Genomic DNA, 22,500 nt, shown 5'->3' with positions numbered 1-22,500 from the left:
CCACTGTGCTACACTAAATGGAACAGAGCCTTCATTAGAACCACTGTGTTACACTAAATGGAACAGAGCCTTCATTAGAACCACTGTGTTACACTAAATGGAACAGAGCCTTCATTAGAACCACTGTGTTACACTAAATGGAACAGAGCCTTCATTAGAACCACTGTGCTACACTAAATGGAACAGAGCCTTCATTAGAACCACTGTGTTACACTAAATTGAACAGAGCCTTCATTAGAACCACTGTGTTACACTAAATGGAACAGAGCCTTCATTAGAACCACTGTGTTACACTAAATAGAACAGAGCCTTCATTAGAACCACTGTGTTACACTAAATAGAACAGAGCCTTCATTAGTATCATTGGTAACACCTGTGAAGGAAGTAAGGAAGAGGCCCAATTTATTTACAATATGGCTGCTATGCATAGAGCCTGTTGAAAAGCTAAAACCTGGAATAGAGGTGTGTGTGTGTGTGTGTGTGTGTGTGTGTGTGTGTGTGTGTGTGTGTGTGTGTGTGTGTGTGTGTGTGTGTGTGTGTGTGTGTGTGTGTGTGCATACAATAAGGTGTACAGTGGGTGTCTATGTGGTGTGTATATAATGTGTGCATATGTTTGTATGGGTGTCTATGTGTGTGTGTAGGTGAATCATGACTCTCTACCAGAGCAGCTGATAGCAGAGTCCATCAGGAAGAAGTCTCGCTCTATGCATCTTTCTCCTCAACAACTACGACTCTGTGTTCAGGAATACCAGGGACAATACATACTGAAGGTACCTGTCTGTCTGTCTGTCTGTCTGTCTGTCTGTCTGTCTGTCTGTCTGTCTGTCTGTCTGTCTGTCTGTCTGTCTGTCTAGTAGTAAACGTTTTTTATTTGAGACTAAAAGGAGATGTACAAGTAGCAATCATAGATAAAATCATAATTTGGATCAAAGACTGAATTGTGGGTACTGTACATCATTACAAATAAAAGCATAAAGGGGCAAACAAACAACAAACATGCAGTCAAGTTAATTATTTAAAAGTCTGATCATGTAGGGGATGGCACTTTTTTGTACCGCTCTGTTGTGCAGAAGGCCAGGTCAAGGTCATTTAAGGAGCGGGTTTGGCGTTGGCTTATTTCGCCTCGCTCAGGTGGAAGCCAGCTCCTAAAGTGGTCAGACTGTCGGAGGGAGGTCACAAACGCCCTGGTCAAGTCCTCGCGCCGCGAGCTGAGGGAGGGGAGTCCTAGGCGGCTACAGGCATTCCTGTAAGATGTAAAATCCCTGCCCAAGATAATCCGCACCGCCCTGCGTTGGACCCTCTCGATGGCCTTTGATTGAACGCCAGTAAGGCCTGAGTGCCAGACTGGAGCGGCATACTCCAAGGTTGGTCGTATGTAGATTGTGAATATGGAGGTGAGATCGTCTGGTGGGATGGCAGAGTTTGAGGATGAACAACCGCTGGCTGGCTGTTTTACAGAGATGGTCCACCTGTTCGGACCATTTCAGGTTGGACTGGATATAGATTCCCAGGATCTTCAGGGTTGAGACTTTCTGGAGTTCGAGGTCATTTATTGTTAGATTTGGGAATGTAGGGGGGGATTTTGTTGTGAAGAAGTGCAATACTTTGCACTTCTTTGGGTGCAGCACCATTTTTCGCTCGGAGGACCACCTCTCCAAATCAGCGAGGTCCTGCTGGATGATGGATGGAGCGTTCAGTGAGCGCACCTCCAAGAGGTTGAGGTCGTCCACAAACTTCCAGCGCTTGGCCGTTGCATCTTTAGCTGCACCGTTGATGTAAGCTATAAAAATCCAAGGTCCTAGCAACGTCCCCTGGGGGAGGCCGCATGTGATTTTTTTCACTGTCCGAGAGGGATCAATGGTAGCGCACGGACTGTGATCTGTCCGATAAAAAGTTTGCTATCCACCTGGCCAGAGATGGTCGGAGGCCGAGCTTCAGCATCGTGGTGATGGCGAGGCTGTGGTCCACACGGTCAAATGCCTTGCTGTAATCTGTGGTGACCAAAGAGCAGATCCTTCCTGGCTTGTCCAATGATCTGTATAGGTCATTTGTCAGGTCCAGGAGGCTATGGGTTGTTGACCGTCCAGGTAGGCACCCAAACTGCTGACTGTCGATCTGGGGCAGTATGTCTTTGAGGGTCCACTGGGTGATGAAAGTCTCTGCTACTTTGCTAAGTAGGGAGGTGAGGGATATTGGTCGTATCTCACTGGTAGATGGTGGTTTAGATTTGGGCAGGGGGACCACTGTGGCTGATTTCCACTCCAGGGGGACAATGCCATCCTGTAGGGAGTGGTTAATGATGTCAGCCAGCGGCTCACTGAGTTCACAGGCAAACTCCTTAAAGGGTCTACACCATGAATTTGAACTTTTTCTTCATTTTTGTGTGTTTTTGGTCTCCCCCACCTCTCTTCTGTTCCAACAAATACCCGACTTCGAGCATGCAGGCTTTCATAGGCTATCTGTGGTTTTTATGTAAATTGGTCTGAAAACAGTCCGTCAGATTTGTTCCCCCACCCTACGTCACGTCTGGGAACAATTCCTCCCGTTTTTCAGTTCTAACCAAAAAAAAAAATCCAAAAAGAGAGAGAGAAGTTAGTTGGAATGAGTATATCTGAGGCTTGATTTAGGCTCAAACCTTTTGAAAAACGTTTGAGGGACATAAACAATATGATATCAAATATTATTATTATTTTTTAAATTCATGGTGTAGCTCCTTTAATAAGCCTGCCTGGGATCTGGTCAGGTCCAGCGGCCTTCCGGGTGTTGACCCTTTTTAGTTTCTCATAAACTTCCCAGGGCTGGATTGTAGGCGCTGGTTCTGCTGGGAGAAAGGCTGGAAGGGCTGCCAGATCAATGGGGGCTAGGGACTGTGTCACTAAGCATAGTGATTTATTTATTGAGTTTGCTATCCCTTTTAAGTCCTCAGGGTCGATGCCATCAATGTGGAAAATGGCTTCACTTTGTGAAAGATTGGCCAAGTTCTTAATATGCCTGTGCCACTCCGAGGCATTTTGGTTTTTGAGGGATTTAATTTTCTCATTATAGAATGAGTTTTTGGCCAATTTAATTTTGTCTTTCGCCTTGTCTGTCTGTCTGTCTGTCTGTCTGTCTGTCTGTCTGTCTAAAGCTCATGACCTAATTCCAACACATTTTGCTAGTCTGGGACTTTTACTTCTACCCTAAGCCAAACAAAGTGTTTTATATGTGTTGATGAATTGAATACGTAGGACCACAATATCCCTGTGTGTCTAACCTGTCTGTCTCTCTAGGTGTGTGGGTGTGTCTAACCTGTCTGTCTCTCTAGGTGTGTGGGTGTGTCTAACCTGTCTGTCTCTCTAGGTGTGTGGGTGTGTCTAACCTGTCTGTCTCTCTAGGTGTGTGGGTGTGTCTAACCTGTCTGTCTCTCTAGGTGTGTGGGTGTGTCTAACCTGTCTGTCTCTCTAGGTGTGTGGGTGTGTCTAACCTGTCTGTCTCTCTAGGTGTGTGGGTGTGTCTAACCTGTCTGTCTCTCTAGGTGTGTGGGTGTGTCTAACCTGTCTGTCTCTCTAGGTGTGTGGGTGTGTCTAACCTGTCTGTCTCTCTAGGTGTGTGGGTGTGTCTAACCTGTCTGTCTCTCTAGGTGTGTGGGTGTGTCTAACCTGTCTGTCTCTGGGTACAAACAGACATCTCCGTTTGCTGGCGGAAAACGGGTCGCTACGAAACGGATGCTCTTGTTCCGGATCCGGCCATTTCTGTCTGTTACTCAATGAAAAGCGGAACACGGATGTGCTTTTTCCGGACCGGATCGCGTCCGTTTTATCCGTTTTTTTTTAACATGGGAGTGGATGGGACTTCCGGCCGTCCGTACGGTTGCAAACGGACAAAAACGGACAAGTGTGTTTGTACCCGATCTAGGTGTGTGGGTGTGTCTAACCTGTCTGTCTCTCTAGGTGTGTGGGTGTGTCTAACCTGTCTGTCTCTCTAGGTGTGTGGGTGTGATGAATATCTGTTGGAGAAGTTTCCTCTCAGTCAATACAAGGTAGGAATTATTACTTTACTCTAAAAGTAACTGTACTCTAAAAGTTACTTTACTCATTTTATTACCAGTCAAATGAACTCTAGGTATGAATTGTCTCCACACATATGATACCAGTCTGTCTCTCTAACCTGTCTGTCTCTCTAACCCGTCTGTCTTCAGTACATCAGGTCGTGCATCACGGTGGGGCGTCTCCCTCACCTCATGCTCGTCTGTAAAGACAGTCTTTACTCCCAACTTCCTGCTTCTGGCTTCGTTACGCCGTCTTACAGGTATGCTAACCTGTTAGCATGTTTACCATAGAGAATCATACAGGTATGCTAACCTATTAGCATGTTCACCATAGAGTATCATACAAGTATGCTAACCTATTAGCATGTTTACCATAGAGTATCATACAAGCATGCTAACCTATTAGCATGTTCACCTTAGAGTATCATACAAGTATGCTAACCTATTAGCATGTTTACCATAGAGTATCATACAGGTATGCTAACCTATTAGCATGTTCACCTTAGAGTATCATACAGGAATGCTAACCTGTTAGCATCTTTACCATAAAGTATCATACAAGTATGCTAAACTCTTAGCATGTTTAGCATGCAGCATATAGTGAGCCCCCAGATACACTGTATTTACTTATTTATACTGTCTTATGTACTTATTGAATGTCGTAATAATAAACTATTCATATTAACGTGTTATTCCAGTCGTCGGACCCCCCAGCCCTCCCCCTGCCTGGGAGGGGCGGAGCCTGGCTCCCCGTGTTCTCTGTGGGCGTTCAACGCTCTGCTGAGAGTCAGACTGCTGTGTGCGACGTACGTCAACGTCAATATACGAGATATAGACAAGGTACGTCAACGTCAATATACGAGATATAGACAAGGTACGTCAACGTCAACGTATGGAGATAAACTGCTCAAAAAAAGTTCGGAAACTTAACTTCGGTCAATTATATCTCCACTTTAATAATACCAATTGGTATTGTGTTTTATATCATTTTTATCGTTGATTGGTCACCTTTACAACGAGGTACAGCTTGTAAGGATCGGGCATTCGTGGAATGAGCAACACAGCTAAACGTGTGGGTAGCGCCTCCAAAACATTTGCCAAAATCACCCAATATGCTTCTCTTGGTAATCGCTCTTGTTTTGAGCAACCTGCCAGCACACACCTGCTAAGTGGTGTGTGCCAGTAGTCACAGGTGTGTGACTGCCTCACAGGTGAGTGACTGGCACCTGAACATGGGTTCTGCAACTTTGTTGAGTTGGAGTGTGTATGCTCCAAGCAGCAACACTGCCCCCATGGAAAGATGCCATGTTTGTCCCTTCAGGATGAGGCCTGTGCAATAGGGCAAGTGAAGCTGGTGTTCGGTTATGCAGAGTGACAGCATTATTTGGTGTCAGCCCAGGTACCATTTGTAAACTTAGAACCAAATTTTGTGAGACTGGTGAAGTCAACAAGGAAGACAACAACCCAAGACCCCTTGCTTCACTGAGGAACCATAGATTTACAGGCCAGATTTGCACAACGGAACCGAAGACAGATGTCAAAGTTGCAGGGCCCATGCTCAGGTGCCAGTCACACCTGTGACGGCACACACCTCCCTGCAAATGGTACCAGGGCTGACATCAAATAATGCGTAATCTGTGTAACGGAACACCAACTTCACTTGCCCTATTGCACAGGCCTTATCCTGAAGGGACAAACGTGGCATCTTTCCATGGGGGCAGTGTTGCTGCTTGGAGCATACACACTCCAACTCAACAAAGTTGCAGAACCCATGTTCAGGTGCCAGTCACTCACCTGTGAGGGAGTCACACACCTGTGACTACTGGCACACACCTTTCAGCAGGTGTGTGCTGGCAGGTTGCTCGAAACAAGAGCGATTACCAACAGAAGCATATTGGGTGATTTTGGCAAATATTTTGGAGGCGCTACCCACACATTTAGCTGTGTTGCTCATTCTACGAATACCCGATCCTTACAAGCTGTACCTCGTTGGAAAGGTGACTAATCAACGATAACAATGATATAAAACACAATACCAATTGGTATTATTAAAGTGGAGATATAATTGACCGAAGTTAAGTTTCCGAACTTTTTTTGAGCAGTTTAGATACACTAACGAACTGTTGAATAGAAATGTATAATTTGCGTGTGTGTGTGTGTGTGTGTGCGTGTGCGTGTGCGTGTGCGTGCGTGCGTGCGTGCGTGCGTGTGTTCAGATCTATGTGAGGACTGGCATTTATCACGGTGGAGAGCCGTTGTGTGACAACGTCAACACACAGAGAGTCCCCTGTTCCAACCCCAGGTACACACACACACACACACACACACACACACACACACACACACACACACACACACACACACACACACACACACACACACACACACACACACACACACACACACACACACACACACACACACACACACACACACGGCAGGAATCAAAGAGAAGTTTAAATGTAAATTGGCTTTTAAAGCTCCCAAACATGGCAGTTGAGCCACAAGTGTTGCCAGGTCTGCTTAGTATAAGCAACTTTGGGCTGGTTTATCTGTAACGTTCCTTGTAAATAGTTGCGGGTCGATTTAAACATTTAATATAATGATGTCTGTCTGTCTGTCTGTCTGTCTGTCTGTCTGTCTGTCTGTCTGTCCAGGTGGAACCAGTGGTTGTCCTATGACATCTACTTGGCAGATCTTCCTCGGTCGGCCAGACTCTGCCTGTCTATCTGCTCTGTGAAGGGAAGGAAAGGAGCCAAGGAGGTAGGGAAGGAAGGAAGGAAGGGAGGGATGGAGGGAGGGAAGGAAGGGAGGGAGGGAAGGAAGGGAAGGAGGGAGGGAGGGAGGGAGGTGCAGAGGTGCTTGTAGCATGTCGTGCAAAGCAGGCCCCTCCCACAAATTTTGAAAGCCAATCATAGTCAATCAGAATAGAATCATAAAAATGTGACAGATTCATCTTGATCACATGACTACAGAGATCACATGACTACAGAGAGCATGTTTACCAATGTGGGTGAAGTTTGAAAAACGGTATAATATTATATATATATAATACAGTAGTAGAGTAACAGCTAAAAGTGATTTGCAAAGAAAAAACGATATAATATTGTCAGGTGGAAATGGGTGTGGCTTATTTGAGGAGTTGCATAATGATAGGAGGAATCCAGGGGAAACGTTTTGTTTGTATGACCTACGGTTCAAGAGTTAGAGGCCAAAACGTGAACCCACCTGTTATAGCGCCACCATGAGGCCCATTTGAAAAATGCAGGGTGGCATTTCTTCCTCGGCCTAGTGGGGATGTGTGTGCAAACCCTAATCGGACGCTGCGTTCATGATTTGAGGCATTTTTTTCAAAACGGACCACTCCAGCAAACTTTGGGAGCCAATCTTGGCCAATCAGGATGGAATATGATAAATCAAACAGATCTGTCTTGATCACATGACTATAGAGATACTTTGTACTGCTTTGTGTGATGTTTGGACCAAATCTGTAGGAGTAATATCAGAAAATGTGTTTCGCAAAAATTGGCCTCCTGGTGGCGCTATAACAGGCTGATCTGAAAAAAATGCTCTGGCATCCAAGGAGTGTGTGTACAGTTTCATGATGATCGGTCAAATGGTGCCGGAGATTACACACATACTGTAGTCTTTGGCCTGGTGGAACCCTAATGTCACTCAAAAACAAAACTTTTGTATCAATATCTCTCTCTCTTTCTCTCTCTCTCTCTCTCTCTCTCTCTCTCTCTCTCTCTCTCTCTCTCTCTCTCTCTCTCTCTCTCTCTCTCTCTCTCTCTCTCTCTCTCTCTCTCTCTCTCTGTGTCTCTCTCTCTCTCTCTCTTTAGGAACACTGCCCCCTAGCGTGGGGGAATGTGAACTTGTTTGACTACAAAGACACGTTGGTTGGAGGTAAAGTGACGCTGAGTTTGTGGCCCGTTCCTCACGGCCTGGAAGACCTGCTGAACCCCATCGGAGTGGCAGGAAGCAACCCCAACAAGGTCTGTTCTCACTTCCTGTTTACATCCCCTAACACTTCCTGTTTACCCCAACAAGGTCTGTGCTCTTAGTCCTTTTGCCAATGAATTCCCCACAAACATTAAAGCAGCTTCTCAGTCCCTAGATGGCCTGGCCAGGCGTTATGTGACCGCCAAGCTAAAGGAGTACGCTAACTTTAGTCTAGTCTAGTCTAGTCTAGTCTAGTCTAGTCGAGTTTAGTTTAGTCTAGTTTAGTTTAGTTTAGTCTTGTTAGCGCCAAAGATTGTTAATTTAGCCAGATACACATTCTCCATTGGAGCCACTAGAGGTGAAGTAGTACAAATCCTACAAATGGTCTCATAAGTAGGCGTGGTTTTCTTCTCCCCCGACCATCCCTCCCCCCTCCCCTCTCCCTGGCTGACAACGTCATATGGATAATATGTGTTTGTGTATTGTCTTCATTAAAGAAATTAAGAAAATAAATGCTTTACATGTTTGAAAGTAAACTGTTATTGGCAAAGATGCTTTTAAGAAACCTATGAAATTCCCACTACAAACACACACATATTATTCAGTCTTATTATGCTAGATGTGCTCCTGTTTCTGCTCAACATTGTAACAGGTCCTTCTATTTATAAGGTATATATTTTACCACTATAGACTATAATGTGTTTAGCATGAATGTTTAGCAAAATGTCATGATTCCCAAATCATATCCATCAACCAAGACATTTAATAATGGAAAATGATATTGATATTGAACACACATTGTGTTTATGTTTTAATATGTCAATATGATTTCACATACTATATTCAGAATCTCAGTTTATCAGTTTTTAGAACATCTTATGGGGACAGAGTTAAAATCTAATAATAAAATATAATATAAGGGACAGACAGCGCCCTCTATGTCTCGTCTGTCAGACTGCAGATGGACCCTCCAGATATCTTCCCAAATCTCGTCAGAGTGTGTTGATGGGACAGAGAAAAGTCAATAACAAAGTTGATTTTCTCCTCATTTGTGTCACAAAAGAAAAAGCCATTTTAGTATGAAAATCTTGTACATATTGTGTGGCTTGTGATGATTGGGTCCAATATTTAGTTCAGTATCCATGGAGCTAAAGAATGGTTCAGAAGCTGTGTTCACGTTCACTCTTCCATTGGAATCAATAGACTCCAACTTGCTTCCTGTCTCCTAAAAAGGTGTCCACCTACGTTACGCAGAAACGGGAAGTAAACCGGAGATTGCGTATCTTGCTATATTAACAATCTTTGGTTAGCCCTTCAGCTCTTCCCTCAAACAGGAAGAGGTTCACACTGAGGTTCAAATCTCTAAACAGCTCTGTCCATGGTGCTGAAATAACAGCTGCCCTGTGGCGCCCCCGTGTGGCCGGGCCTGTCTGAAACTGTTGTTGATACAGACAGTAGAAAACATCTGCTGACCCGACGGGCCCAAATGTTCCATAAGAAGTCTTTAAGGTTTTATACCAATAAAAAACTATATAAATGATCCCTGACTAACTAAATCTATCTCTGTCTCTCTCTCTCTGTCTCTCTCTCTCTCTCTGTGTGTGTGTGTGTGTGTGTGTGTGTGTGTGTGTGTGTGTGTGTGTGTGTGTGTGTGTGTGTGTGTGTGTGTGTGTGTGTGTGTGTGTGTGTGTGTGTGTGTGTGTGTGTGTGTGTGTGTCTCTCTCTCTCTCTCTCTCTCTCTCTCTCTCTCTCTCTCTCTCTCTCTCTCTCTCTCTCTCTCTCTCTCTCTCTCTCTCTCTCTCTCTCTCTCTCTCTCTCTCTCTCTCTCTCTCTCTCTCTCTCTCTCTCTCTCTCTCTCTCTCTCTCTCTCTGTGTTGTGTCTATGTCTCTCTCTCCAGGAGACTCCATGTGTAGAGTTAGAGTTCTCCTGGTACAACCAGACTGTAGTTTTTCCAGATGAACAACAGATTGAAGAACATGCAAACTGGACCATCAGCAGAGAGCTAGGATACAACTATAACCCTACGCTGGTACACACACACACACACACACACACACACACACACACACACACACACACACACACACACACACACACACACACACACACACACACACACACACACACACACACACATTTAATATATTTATTTATGTCCACATTTTACAAGAGAAATTCTTGAACACAAATAGTGGTAGATGCACATACAAGCTCAGAATCTCATTGACATGTCTGATCTGTCTATGGATATAGGAAGCAGCGTCTCCTCCATATGTGGCGGCTGCCTATTATCACAGATATCGAGCAGAATTTTGCTAATGCTTTAGCTTTTGGCTTTGGAATTCCTGCCATCTGCAAACCCCTTACAACTTGTCTGTGGACGTTGCCAAGGCTTCCAAATATAAACACAAGTAGTTTGCACCTGTACCCAAGTTGTTCAATCTCATTTCTGAGAGGTTGGTATTTTAAAACCTTGGCAAGGAATGTCTCCTCCAGACTATATAGTCCAGGGGCCAACACTGATATTTTCACAAATTGGTACCACCTAAGGTGACCGTAAAGTTTTTGTATTTTTGTCTTCCTACATGTCTCTAGTTTATATTTTGGTATGATAACCCTTCCAATCTTGTAGCTTAATGGCAGTTATCACTACCTACCGGCTAATGTATCCGGTAGGAGACACAAAGTAGAATCTTTGTGTCTCCTACCCCGGGCATCAAATTATTGCAACAAAAAAACAAATATATTCATGTATTCAAGGCTTCATGGGGTGTGCAATTGATAGAAAATAAAAAAAAATTTGGGTGAACTCCTCCTTTAAGTTTTTCAGGGGGACTCTCTACCCATTCAGCTATGACCACCCTAGACCGAAGGAGGGTCAACTTTTACAAGCTTATGGAAAGCAGTCTTTTTGCAAACACCAAAAATCGGAGAAGTTATCAATTGCACACCCCATGAAGCCTTGAATACGTGGATATATTTAGTTTTTTGTCGCAATAATTTGATGCCCGGGGTAGGAGACACAAAGATTCTACTTTGTGTCTCCTACCGGATACATTAGCCGGTGGGTAGTGATAACTGCCATTAAGCTACAAGATTGGAAGGGTTATCATACCAAAATATAAACTAGAGACATGTAGGAAGACAAAAATACAAAAACTTTACGGTCACCTTAGGTGGTACCAAAATATGGCTTGGCCCCTGGACTAATAGTCAAACGTACAGCCTACTTCTAAGATGGTGACTTCTCTGCTTTCTTCGTCAACTACAACAACATCTGGTGTATTGGCTGTCACATTTGAAAAGATCTCAGTTTGGTTATTGCATAGTATGAACATGTCAGATGAAACCCTTGTGTGAGTATAAACTTCAACAGAAGAAGGTGGGATGTATAGAAGCATGTCCTTAACCAGTAAGTCAACAATCCTGTCATGTCTGGAAATATACATTCCTTTGTATACATGGCAGCCATTCAGAATATGTGACAGTGACTCTATGGTTGGGGTGTTGTGATGGTGCAGGCAATGAGGAGAAAATGTATTGGGGTAACACACACACACACACACACACACACACACACACACACACACACACACACACACACACACACACACACACACACACACACACACACACACACACACACACACAACAATTGATGACAATTAATTGCCAACTAGAATTGTATGATTTTAACCATTCAAACTGGGAAAGCATTTCAGATTTTAGCTTTGTTTTACATTTCAAAGTTTGAGCAACACTGACCCTAACACTAATATAACCTTAACACTCACACACACACACACACACACACACACACACACACACACACACACACACACACACACACACACACACACACACACACACACACACACACACACACACACACACACACACTCACACACTGAAATCCGCCTGCCCCTGGGTGACTAATTACACTCCTCTGAGAGAAACATAGCAGCTACAGTCAAAAATAACACATCTAAAAGCATCTAGACGAGTTCATCTATTGGGAGATCTAAGAATTCCATGTCATTTTTTGTGCATATTTCAGGCCGGATGGCAAGTTGAAAAGGCTTTAGTTTGAGGACAGTTTTAGATTTCTTCTTGCTATGTTATTTTTCGAGCTGCGTTCGCTTCCCGCGTTCAAGCGTCTTACGTTTAGAAATATAAGTTCGTCAGAAAACTGTTGAATCTGTTTTCAGTCATGTGGATAATTCTGACATTTCTATTTCTGTGTGTGTGTGTGTGTGTGTGTGTGTGTGCGTGTGCGTGTGCGTGTGCGTGTGCGTGTGTGCGTGTGCGTGTGCGTGTGCAGAACAGTCGTGTGTGTGACAGCAGCGTATCGGCAGCAGACGCTGAACAGCTCAGAGTTCTGGTTTCTAAAGACCCTTTATATGAGTTATCTGAGCAGGAGAAGGACTTCTTATGGAGACACAGGTACACATAAACAATACATTATATGTACACTACTACACACTGTACATAAACAATGCATGACATGTACACTACTACACACTGCTACACAAGGTGGGGACTTGGACTCCAGTCACACATGATGTCTTTAGACGTATTGATCAAATACAAAAGACTTGGATTCAACTTGAACTTGAGCCGTTTTGACTTCAAGTCTTTTCAAGTCTCTCAACCTTTCAATAGCATTGCAATAGTTTTGCAGGAAATATCTTAAACATCTGGAAGAGAAAGTCACGCCCCCCCCTGGTCAGCCGGGGCGCCTGATGGAGGGGAAAGGAACTGGTTGGAATAACGTGTTCCTTCCACGCGCTACGTCCTACCAGGGAAACTCCTCCCTGTCAGGTGCAGGGACGTGCACAGATAGACTCTAGGTGGCGCTAGAGCTCCTGCCCTTTGCCCTCTTGACCAGAAGTGCCCTTTTGAAAAAAAGGGGAAAAAAATGTTGTTGTTTTTTCATTTTACAGCAGGGGTCTTCAACAGGGGGTCCGGGACCCCTAGGGGGTCCTCAGAGTTACTACAGGGGGTCCGCCAAATCTTTATGTGATATGATTTTTCTTTTTACCATAACCACTCGAAACCTAGCATCCCTTTTATGAGGAGAACTTTAGCCAAAAATAGCAGATCTACAAGCTCCGCGAGGCGTTGTGGGCTTGTAGATCGGCTATTTTTGGCAAAGAGGTATAGGTGTAGAGGGGAAATAGAGCAGACCAAGTAAACAAAAAAAAGTATAATTTACTTGAGTACCTGCCCCTCAAAATGTCTGTGCACGCCACTGGTCAGGTGACAAGAAGGTCAGTTGGCTCTCATGCATTGAAGGAGGCATGAGCTCGGCCCTGGCCTCCCTAGGCTGGCAGAGGGAGTGTAGTGCCCAAGTTTACATAGACAATTGGCACTGGGTGTAAAGAACAGGGTTACAAAATCGTGGGATAAAAAAAAATAGTAAAAAAAATACAATAAAAAATAAAAGGAAGAGAAAGTCATAGAGACGCCTCCTGTGACTGAGTCATGTTGTAATGGCCTAGCGGGTCAGCGTGACGAACGTTGAGAACTTCAGGAAACAAGGAGGAAGAAACATCCTGTCTGTGCAGGTTCATTTAAAAACACTGATAAATGATAAATGTGTCTCTCTTTCCTCTCTGTCTGTCTGTCTGTCTGCCTGTCTGTCTGTCTGTCTGTCTGCCTGTCTGCCTGCCTGTCTGTCTGTCTGTCTGTCTGTCTGTCAGACATTACTGTCTCACTGTTCCAGAGTCTCTTCCTAAGTTGCTGCTGTCAGTCAAATGGAACTCCAGAGATGAAGTGTCACAGGTAACCATGGCAACCTCATGCATCACTATGTCAACAAATCAACCTCATGCATCACTATGTCAACAAATCAACCTCATGTATCACTATGTCAACAAATCAACCTCATGTATCATTATGTCAACAAATCAACCTCATGTATCACTATGGCAACAAATCAACCTCATGTATCACTATGGCAACAAATCAACCTCATGTATCACTATGTCAACAAATCAAAACTTAAGAACTTTATGTAATGAAAATACTATGAAAACCTGTTTTAACTGATTATTAGAATATAATGGTTGTATTGTATCAGAATCAGAATCAGTCTTTATTGTCACATCACATTACATTAAGTGGGTGAAATGGTTGGTTGTGCAGGCTCATCATTGCAGTTTAAAGAGAGTCATCTCATAGAGAGAGAGGAGAAGCATAAATATATATAATATGACTAAACTACATATATAATATCTGCTTCTGCTCTCGTACTGTGAGGACGCTTTTGCTGCTCGCTCTGCCCTATGCTTACATTCCTCTGCTGATATCCATGTTTTTTATTTTTATTTTTTTCCCTGAGAAACCACGAATGGATCCTGGATATTTATAAACCCATGGGACTCTATTTCTTCTATAGATACAAGCCATATTTCTACTATTTTTCAACCTATTTGTCGACCTCCAGTGACTGGGTGCGTGGCATATAGCCAAAGCTAATTAGCATCAGGATGTACCCGACTTTTTCAACAGAGGACTACCAAAAATTGCTGCAAAGGATTGCAGTGCTGGAAACGGAATTACACCGTTTAAGAGTGAATGTGGAAGTGAATCAACATTATGGAATTCCACAGTCTCAGAGCAACGGACAAGACCATGCCAACAAGCAGCCACCTAGTGTGGTTTCCGAGAAACCCCAGGACAAGGCATTCTCATGGAACACTTTTGGGGCAAAGCCAAAGGATTTGAAGGGGCGAATAACTGGCAGAACTCGGAGCCCTGTGATTACAGATCTGACCGGCTGGCCTGCGCTACCACCCGCGCGTCACCATCATCGATGCCCCCGGACACAGGGTACCGCGTCTTCTACCCCCCTTCAACAGTGGAAAACTGCCAATGGGAGATCTACAAACAAATCTCCCAAAACATCGAGTGCTGAGTGTCCTGTGCAGCTGGGAAACAGATTCACCCCATTGCTCCAGGACCCCAGATGCCCGTCTGATGGCAGACAAAACAAATCTTCTTCACCCAGCAGGGTAAGAACCAAGAGTAACTCAGATGAAAAAAGGCTATATGGTGAGCCTGAATTTCTGATCATAGGGGATGCCGCTGTTAAAGATGTTAAAAGCATGATAAGAAGAAAGGCAAAAGTGTTATGCTTCCCTAAAGACAAAGTCTCTGACATGAATGACAGAATTCTGAATCTTATCGCTGAACACCCAACGGTGAAAACCCTGATCTTGCACGTTGGCACATGTGATACAGAGAACAAACAGTCCGAAATCCTAAAACAGCATTTCACAGCCTTATTCAGCAAAATCAGCTCACTTGATGTAAAGGTGTGCATCAGCGGCCCACTACCACCTACAAGAGGCGGCGATGAACGTTTCAGTAGACTGTCTGCACTGAGCAAATGGCTTTCAATTATGTGCACCAACAAATCTGTACATTTTATTGACAATTTCAATTTTTTTTGGGATAGAAGACATATTTTTTCTTCGGATGGCCTTAGATTGAACAAGCTGGGAACAAAATTGTTTATGTCAAACATTTTCTACAATGTTCCCCTGTCTTCGTCAACCTCTGCCAGAGCACAAGCTTCCATAACAACAGATAATGCTGCTGCCGCTGAAGAATGCCAAGGTGAATGGCTCTGTGTGGACGAATACGCTGTCACACCACCCCCCACCGCTGCAGCTGATGGTGGAGGAACATCCATAACAAATGAACTCTCTGATAGTGAAGACTCGGAAACAAAAACAAAGGACAGCGTGCTGAAAACAACCGCTGATAACAGCCTAAATCCACAGGAGGAGATTGCCACGGCCCCTGACGTCGACTCTGCAGCCACGGTCATGCTGGAAGAGGAAGGAGACAAAGAGGAGTCTCTCAATGAGGAAGATTATCCAACGTCATCACCTTCCTCCTCCTCATCATCATCTTTTTTCCTGTCCCCAATACCTCTTCTGGATTTCACCAGTAGCATGAACGACTTGATTAGAGCGGGGACTAGACTCACCCCCCAAATCAAACGCCAACCACCAACCGTGCCCTGCCCCCCACCCATCGCCCCTCGACGGAGCCATTGCAAGAACAAGAACGTCCTGTCGGCTTCCCTACGTCTAGAGAATACATTTGATTGCTGAGATAGGCAGGGTCCATTATGCATAGCCAAAATCATGTCTGGGCCCAAGGCTATTTTAGTTAGCCTTGTAGAAAACAAGGTTTACAATATTTCCACTGTTATCTCAAATAGAGTTCCCAGGACAAGGAGTGACTTTAAACGCTCTGCAAATACCGCAAATTTAACAGGCATTCCATGTAGAGGCAACAACCAAGTAGTTGAATGCCTTAAGTTAAACTTGGCCCTACTTAACATCAGGTCACTTAATCTCAAGTCTTCCTCTGTAAATGATATCATCTGTAAAGAGAAACTAGATATTATCTTTCTAACAGAAACCTGGCTTGGTTCTGATGGAGCGGTGCTCTTATCTGCAGCATGCCCACCAAAGTACAGTTTCATTCACTCAGGACGTGAGGGAAAAAAAGGAGGTGGTCTGGCGAATATCTTTTCTGACACTTTAAAATTCAAACCTCTGACAAACCTTGGCAGTTTTAAATCATTTGAATACCAGGCCACCATATTGGAGAGTCAATCGTCTGTGCTTATGATTAGTATGTATCGACCTCCAAAGTGCAGCAAAGCCTTATTTCTAACAGAAATATCAGAACTTTTATCTATCTGTTCCACTAATTATGACAGAACTCTGATTACTGGAGATGCTAATTTGTATGTTGACATTGTTTCAGATGTTGTGGCTATGGGTTTCCTACAGTTACTGCACAATTTTGACTTTATTCAACATGTTGTTGGGCCAACACATAAACATGGCCACACCCTGGACTTGGTGATCACTAAAGGTTTGAATATCACTGTTGACAGTATTATTGATAAGCCCGAACTAACAGACCACTATTTATTGTGTTTTAATATAACTGTCTTTGATCTAAGGAAAAACAATACAGAATATACTATAAAAAAACGTTTTTTTAGCTCATCTGCAGCAAACGAGTTTCCTCGTCATCTGGCGTGTGTGCAGGTGCCCCCCCTACTTGATGCTCCCTCAGTGAATGATATGGTTCAACATTTTAATCTCAAATTAGAGTCAGCTCTCGACATAGTGGCTCCTATGAAAACTAAAAAGAAACTTAATTCTAGAGTAACACCCTGGATCAACGAGCACATGCGCTCACTCAAGAAAGAATGTCGTAGAGCTGAGCGAATTTGGAGAAAAAACAAACTCACTGTCCACCTAGAGATTTTTAAGAAGTCAACAGTGGCCTATAACAAAGCACTGCGCTTGGCAAGGCAAGCATATTTTTCAGGCATTATCAATGACAACAAGCAAAATGCCAGAGTCTTATTCTCTACCATTGAACATCTCTTAAACCCCCCCCAGGCTTACAAGGAGTCGCTCCCTGCTTCTAAAGCTAAGTGTGATGAGTTTGCGTCCTTTTTTGCAAACAAAATTTTTAGCATTCGAGCTGGTATTATGAATGCTGCTGCTAGCACTGCAAATGCTGCAAATGGTGCATGGTGCAAAAACGTAGATCACTCCAGAGGAAGTCTAATATCTTTCTGCACAATTAATGAAGAGGAACTCCGTAAAACTATATCACAGATGACATCATCATCTTGTTCACTGGATGCAATACCCACCCCGTTTCTCAAAGAGGTTTTAGACAGCGTGATTGGAGATATCCTAAGAATTGTAAACAGCTCTCTACTTTCAGGCGTCTTTCCAGACTCACTGAAAACGGCTGTAGTCAGGCCGTTACTCAAGAAACACAACCTTGATCCATTGGTGCTGGGTAATTATAGACCAATCTCTAATCTGCCATTTCTGGGAAAGGTCTTAGAAAAAACTATCTTTCATCAACTGGATGTGTTCCTACAGAACAATAAGGTTCATAACAAATTCCAATCTGGCTTCAGGAAAGGTCATAGCACAGAAACAGCACTTGTAAAAGTAATTAATGATCTTAGGGTGTCCGCTGACAACAAAAATATATCTGTTCTCCTACTTCTTGACTTAACCGCTGCTTTTGACACGATTGATCACAAAATTCTACTACAACGCATGGAGTACTGGATTGGTTTGTCAGGCACAGCCTTGTCTTGGTTTTACTCTTACCTAACAGGCAGAAGCTATTTTGTCAGCCTAGCTAATTTTGACTCAGACAAACATGACATCTGTTCTGGTATTCCACAGGGCTCAATTCTGGGTCCCTTATTGTTCTCCCTGTATATACTACCACTGGGAGAACTCATCGCCGATCACGGAGTGAACTTCCATTTCTATGCTGATGATACCCAGCTGTATCTTTCGGTAGCTCCAGACGACCCCTGCGCTCTAGACCCATTGTTGACCTGTCTGTCCAGTATAAAATGCTGGATGAGTGAGAACTTTCTTAAGCTAAATGAGGATAAAACAGAAATTCTCATAATTGGCTCCAGTGAGCAGAGAGAATCAATAATAAGTAGACTTGGTAACCTGGCTGTAGAAAGTAACACCACAGTAAAGAACCTGGGGGTTATTATCGACTCTGAATTGAATTTTAATGCACACATTAATCATGTCACCAAGATTGCTTTCTTTCATCTTAGAAATATTGCGCGAATTAGAGACTATCTGTCGTTAGACGACGCAAAAACGCTGATCCACGCTTTTGTTTTCTCTCGGCTTGATTACTGCAATGCACTCTACTCTGGCCTGCCTAAGAAAACAACTGACAGATTACAACTTGTTCAAAATGCGGCAGCCAGAATTTTAACTAAAACTAGAATGAGAGAACATATCACTCCAGTTCTAGCTTCACTACACTGGCTCCCGGTTGTTTTTAGGATTGATTTTAAAATTCTTTTAATAGTTTATAAAGCTCTAAATGGTCTGGCACCTTCCTACCTCTATGACTGCCTAGAGAGACATGTTCCAAACCGGACCCTCAGGTCTTCAAGTGCTGACCTACTCGAGGTGCCTAAAATGACATATAAAAAATACGGTGAAGCAGCATTCTGCTTTTACGGACCAACAGTGTGGAATAAACTCCCATTACACCTAAAACAGGCAGCCTCTGTCGATAGCTTTAAAGCACAGCTCAAGACCTATTTCTTCACTCTTGCTTTTAGCTGACTCTTTGGTTGATTTTTAAGTCCTCACTGTATTGCCTATTTTAATGTTTTATGCTTTTGCTTTTATTTTATTTTATTTTTTGTTTGCTTTATTGTTAAATTGGTTGTAACTGTAACTGTATTCTTGCTCTGTAAAGCACTTTGCGCTGCATTTCATGTCATGAAAGGTGCTATACAAATAAAGTTTATTATTATTATTATAATAATGTGAGTGAGTGAATTGAGTGAGTATCATATTGTATTGTATCATAACTTATTGTATCATAATGTATCATAATGTATCATAATGTATCATATTGTCTCTACAGATGTATTGTCTATTGAAGGATTGGCCGTTGATGAAACCAGAGAATGCGTTGGAGTTGTTAGATTGTAACTTTCCTGATCCTAACGTCAGAGAGCTGGCTCTGAGATGTCTGACCCAAGGCCTGAGCGACGACAAACTGTCTCAATATCTACTGCAACTAGTACAGGTACAATACTATACTATTACTAATATCATAGTACAGGTAATAATACAAAATATGAGAAAAATACAAATACAAGCCGGTCCTTTTTTCTTTTTTTTTCAAGTCTCAAGAGGGCGCTGTTTACTAAGATACCCACAGAGTTACATGACAATAAGTGACCCGTCCCTGACTTTATACTTCCTTATAGACGGGTGTCTTCTTTACAGACATTGGCCCTAATTTATCAACGCAGCGTATAAACCGGCATATATTTTTCCATATATTCGTCCGTACACCAACGTCGAAGTCACATTTATCAACGCATCCTACACAGCTGATCCCAGCGTACATTTGGTCCCAGCCTTGATAAATCTCACGTCTGAAAACGAGCGTCATTTAAATAACACGCCCTTAAATATTCTCGAAACACCCCGATTTTACGACCTGAAGAACCAGAATACGACCAAAGAAAGAGCTTAGCCGGCTCGCCTCGCTGCCTGTCACACACACAAACACACACACACACACACACACACACACACACACACACACACACACAGGCACGCACGCACACGACTCTCTCTCTCTCTCTCTCCCTCTCTCTCTCTCTCGCTCGCGCGCGCCCAACTGTGTCTTTCATAATCCGTTACGGTATCATTTTTGTCAGTCACTAGGCTTGTAGCCTACATGAATGACATTATGATACAAATTACATCGCCATGAATGTAATACGTTTGTATATTTATTTACCCCATAACGAGCGTTCAAGTTACACTAAGCAGTCATGTAGGCTGTATTCCCCATGAGACTCGGGCGGTCTGCAGACTGCAGTGATCCCGTGCCGCCACCCACGTTATAAGAGTTTGTTTCGTCAGGTTTATATCCTTAACCCAGCCAGGTTGTTGTAGCCTATATAACTCTCTGTGACAACTCCATACCATAGGACAAGCTACTGTAAGTTTGTAGACCTCACTGTCCATGAAAAGATGGTTGTGAGTCCCGACCGCGGGACTCCCGACGCAAAAGCACGATATATTTTGAAAATAGCAGATCTACAAGCTCACAACGCCTCGCTGGATTGTGAGCTTGTAGATCTGCTATTTTCAATACAGCCAGATCTACAATCTTATCTGAATGACTGTTAAAGCAGTTTGTTTAAATTACTTTACTTTTTAATGTTATATTTTCACAGGGATTATTTATTAGTGTAGATATACATTTTGGAGTGGATTATGTGTTTAGATGCTTGTCAGACAGTCAGACAATGCTGATCTGCGGGTCTAGAATGGAATAAACGGGCACAGCCAACGTCAACAACTGGTCTCGACCAGACGTGAGATTTCAGCGTACCGTAGGATGAAGCCCACGTCAGGATATATTGATAAATGCCGAAAGGTGCGGTGATCTCGCCGTACGCCCATTATATGGGCTGCACCGCGTTGATAAATGAGGGCCATTGAGACTGCATCATGGTCCAAACCTGGTTTCTGTTCATTCAACCTCTTCTTGTGTGTTGTCTGGTGAGAGGCGCTCCTAGTGAGACATATATATATATACTATATACATACATACATGATATATACTCCACCAGTCAACAGTATTGTGCAGCGAGAACAGCTGACATACAAGCTCACATCGCGTCGCGGATCCGACCGTTGTGAGCTTGTAGGTCTGCTGTTCTCGGACGTTCTCAGCGCTCAACATGTTCGCAAGGCGGAGCATAAATTAGGTTTGAGTGATCATACAGTCAAGCAAAATAATACAAAACAAAGCGAAGGAAATCCACCCAACGGTGAGTAATGAAAGAGTTCAAATGACCAGTGACCACCTGTAACTGACACAACATATTGATTTATTCATTCTGATCTGTTTGAAACATAGAAATATAGGCCTCTCTCTTATACATGCCTCCTTTCAATAAAAGCCCGGTACCCACTAATACAAACCTGGGTCACTATTGGAGGAAATACGGTACTGTAAATCGGTGTTAATTTTGTCGGCTAAAACTATGACAAGAAATGTTGGTCGACCTTTTTTCACTGACAAAAACTAAATAAAAACATTATGACGACCATGCAGACATAATGTACTTTAGTTATTCTGGAATAAAGAGAATTTTAAACCCATAATCGTTACTTTACAATCATTCCATCTGGATTAAGATACAGAAGTTAGTTAAAGGAGTTTAGTCACTCAGTTCAGCGCTAAACAAACAGCCTGACTGACATGTTATTTACAATTTATTATGGATTCATTTATCAGACGCTCTTTATCCAGAGTACCTTATAGTAAACAAGGTAAACACATACATAGAATATATAGAACTATGAGACAAGTGTTTGACCTACAGTAAGTACAGAACCACACAGGCAGATCAAGTTCAATGATGATTTATTAACAACATCTCGATACAAACAGGCATTAAAGCAGGACACACACACCATGACATGAACTATAATCTGACCAGAGAACACTGAACACAGAGAGCTTTAAATAGACACAGACTAACAGGACACAGGTGAGACATCATTACAATCAACACTGGGATTGGCTGAGGCACAACAGGACACAGGTGAGACATCATTACAAATGACAAGACAGGAAGCAACAACTAGGGCAGACAGGAAACACTAGGACAGTACTACAAAATAAAAGTATATGTACAGACAGGTCATGACAATAACATTACAATATATAATAATGCAATATAACTTACAATCTCAGGTAAACAATGCATCAGTCTAAACAATATAATATCTATAATAATATGTGTGTGTGTGTGTGTGTGTGTGTGTGTGTGTGTGTGTGTGTGTGTGTGTGTGTGTGTGTGTGTGTGTGTGTGTGTGTGTGTGTGTGTGTGTGTGTGTGCGTGCGTGCGTGCGTGCGTGCGTGCGTGCGTGCGTGCGTG

The 22,500-nt window shown here is 43.2% G+C and overlaps 1 protein-coding gene across 2 annotated transcripts in view; it reads left to right on the top strand.

Annotated features, from left to right (window-relative positions):
• The window catches only part of LOC311034761 (phosphatidylinositol 4,5-bisphosphate 3-kinase catalytic subunit alpha isoform), a gene marked incomplete at its 5' end in the record, with an annotated part of 43,154 nt that overhangs the window by 7,619 nt on the left and 13,035 nt on the right, over positions 1 to 22,500 (top strand). Inside the window, 11 exons of one of the 2 annotated variants that reach the window (XM_084042739.1) lie at positions 642 to 770; positions 3,965 to 4,018; positions 4,178 to 4,287; positions 4,726 to 4,867; positions 6,244 to 6,329; positions 6,685 to 6,790; positions 7,870 to 8,022; positions 9,868 to 9,999; positions 12,313 to 12,413; positions 13,673 to 13,754; positions 19,452 to 19,616. In XM_084042739.1, coding sequence (XP_083898865.1) covers positions 642 to 770; positions 3,965 to 4,018; positions 4,178 to 4,287; positions 4,726 to 4,867; positions 6,244 to 6,329; positions 6,685 to 6,790; positions 7,870 to 8,022; positions 9,868 to 9,999; positions 12,313 to 12,413; positions 13,673 to 13,754; positions 19,452 to 19,616 — 1,260 coding nt within the window. Of the gene's footprint in view, positions 1 to 641; positions 771 to 3,964; positions 4,019 to 4,177; positions 4,288 to 4,725; positions 4,868 to 6,243; positions 6,330 to 6,684; positions 6,791 to 7,869; positions 8,023 to 9,867; positions 10,000 to 12,291; positions 12,414 to 13,672; positions 13,755 to 19,451; positions 19,617 to 22,500 lie in introns of both variants that reach the window. The other variant, XM_084042738.1, reaches the window with a different exon arrangement.

This window comes from Gymnoscopelus microlampas (genome assembly GCF_963454915.1).
Source record: "Gymnoscopelus microlampas genome assembly, chromosome: 19".
Classification (NCBI taxonomy): domain Eukaryota; kingdom Metazoa; phylum Chordata; class Actinopteri; order Myctophiformes; family Myctophidae; genus Gymnoscopelus; species Gymnoscopelus microlampas.
Note: the sequence above shows the minus strand (reverse complement) of the source record. Positions and strands in the feature narration are given on the sequence as shown.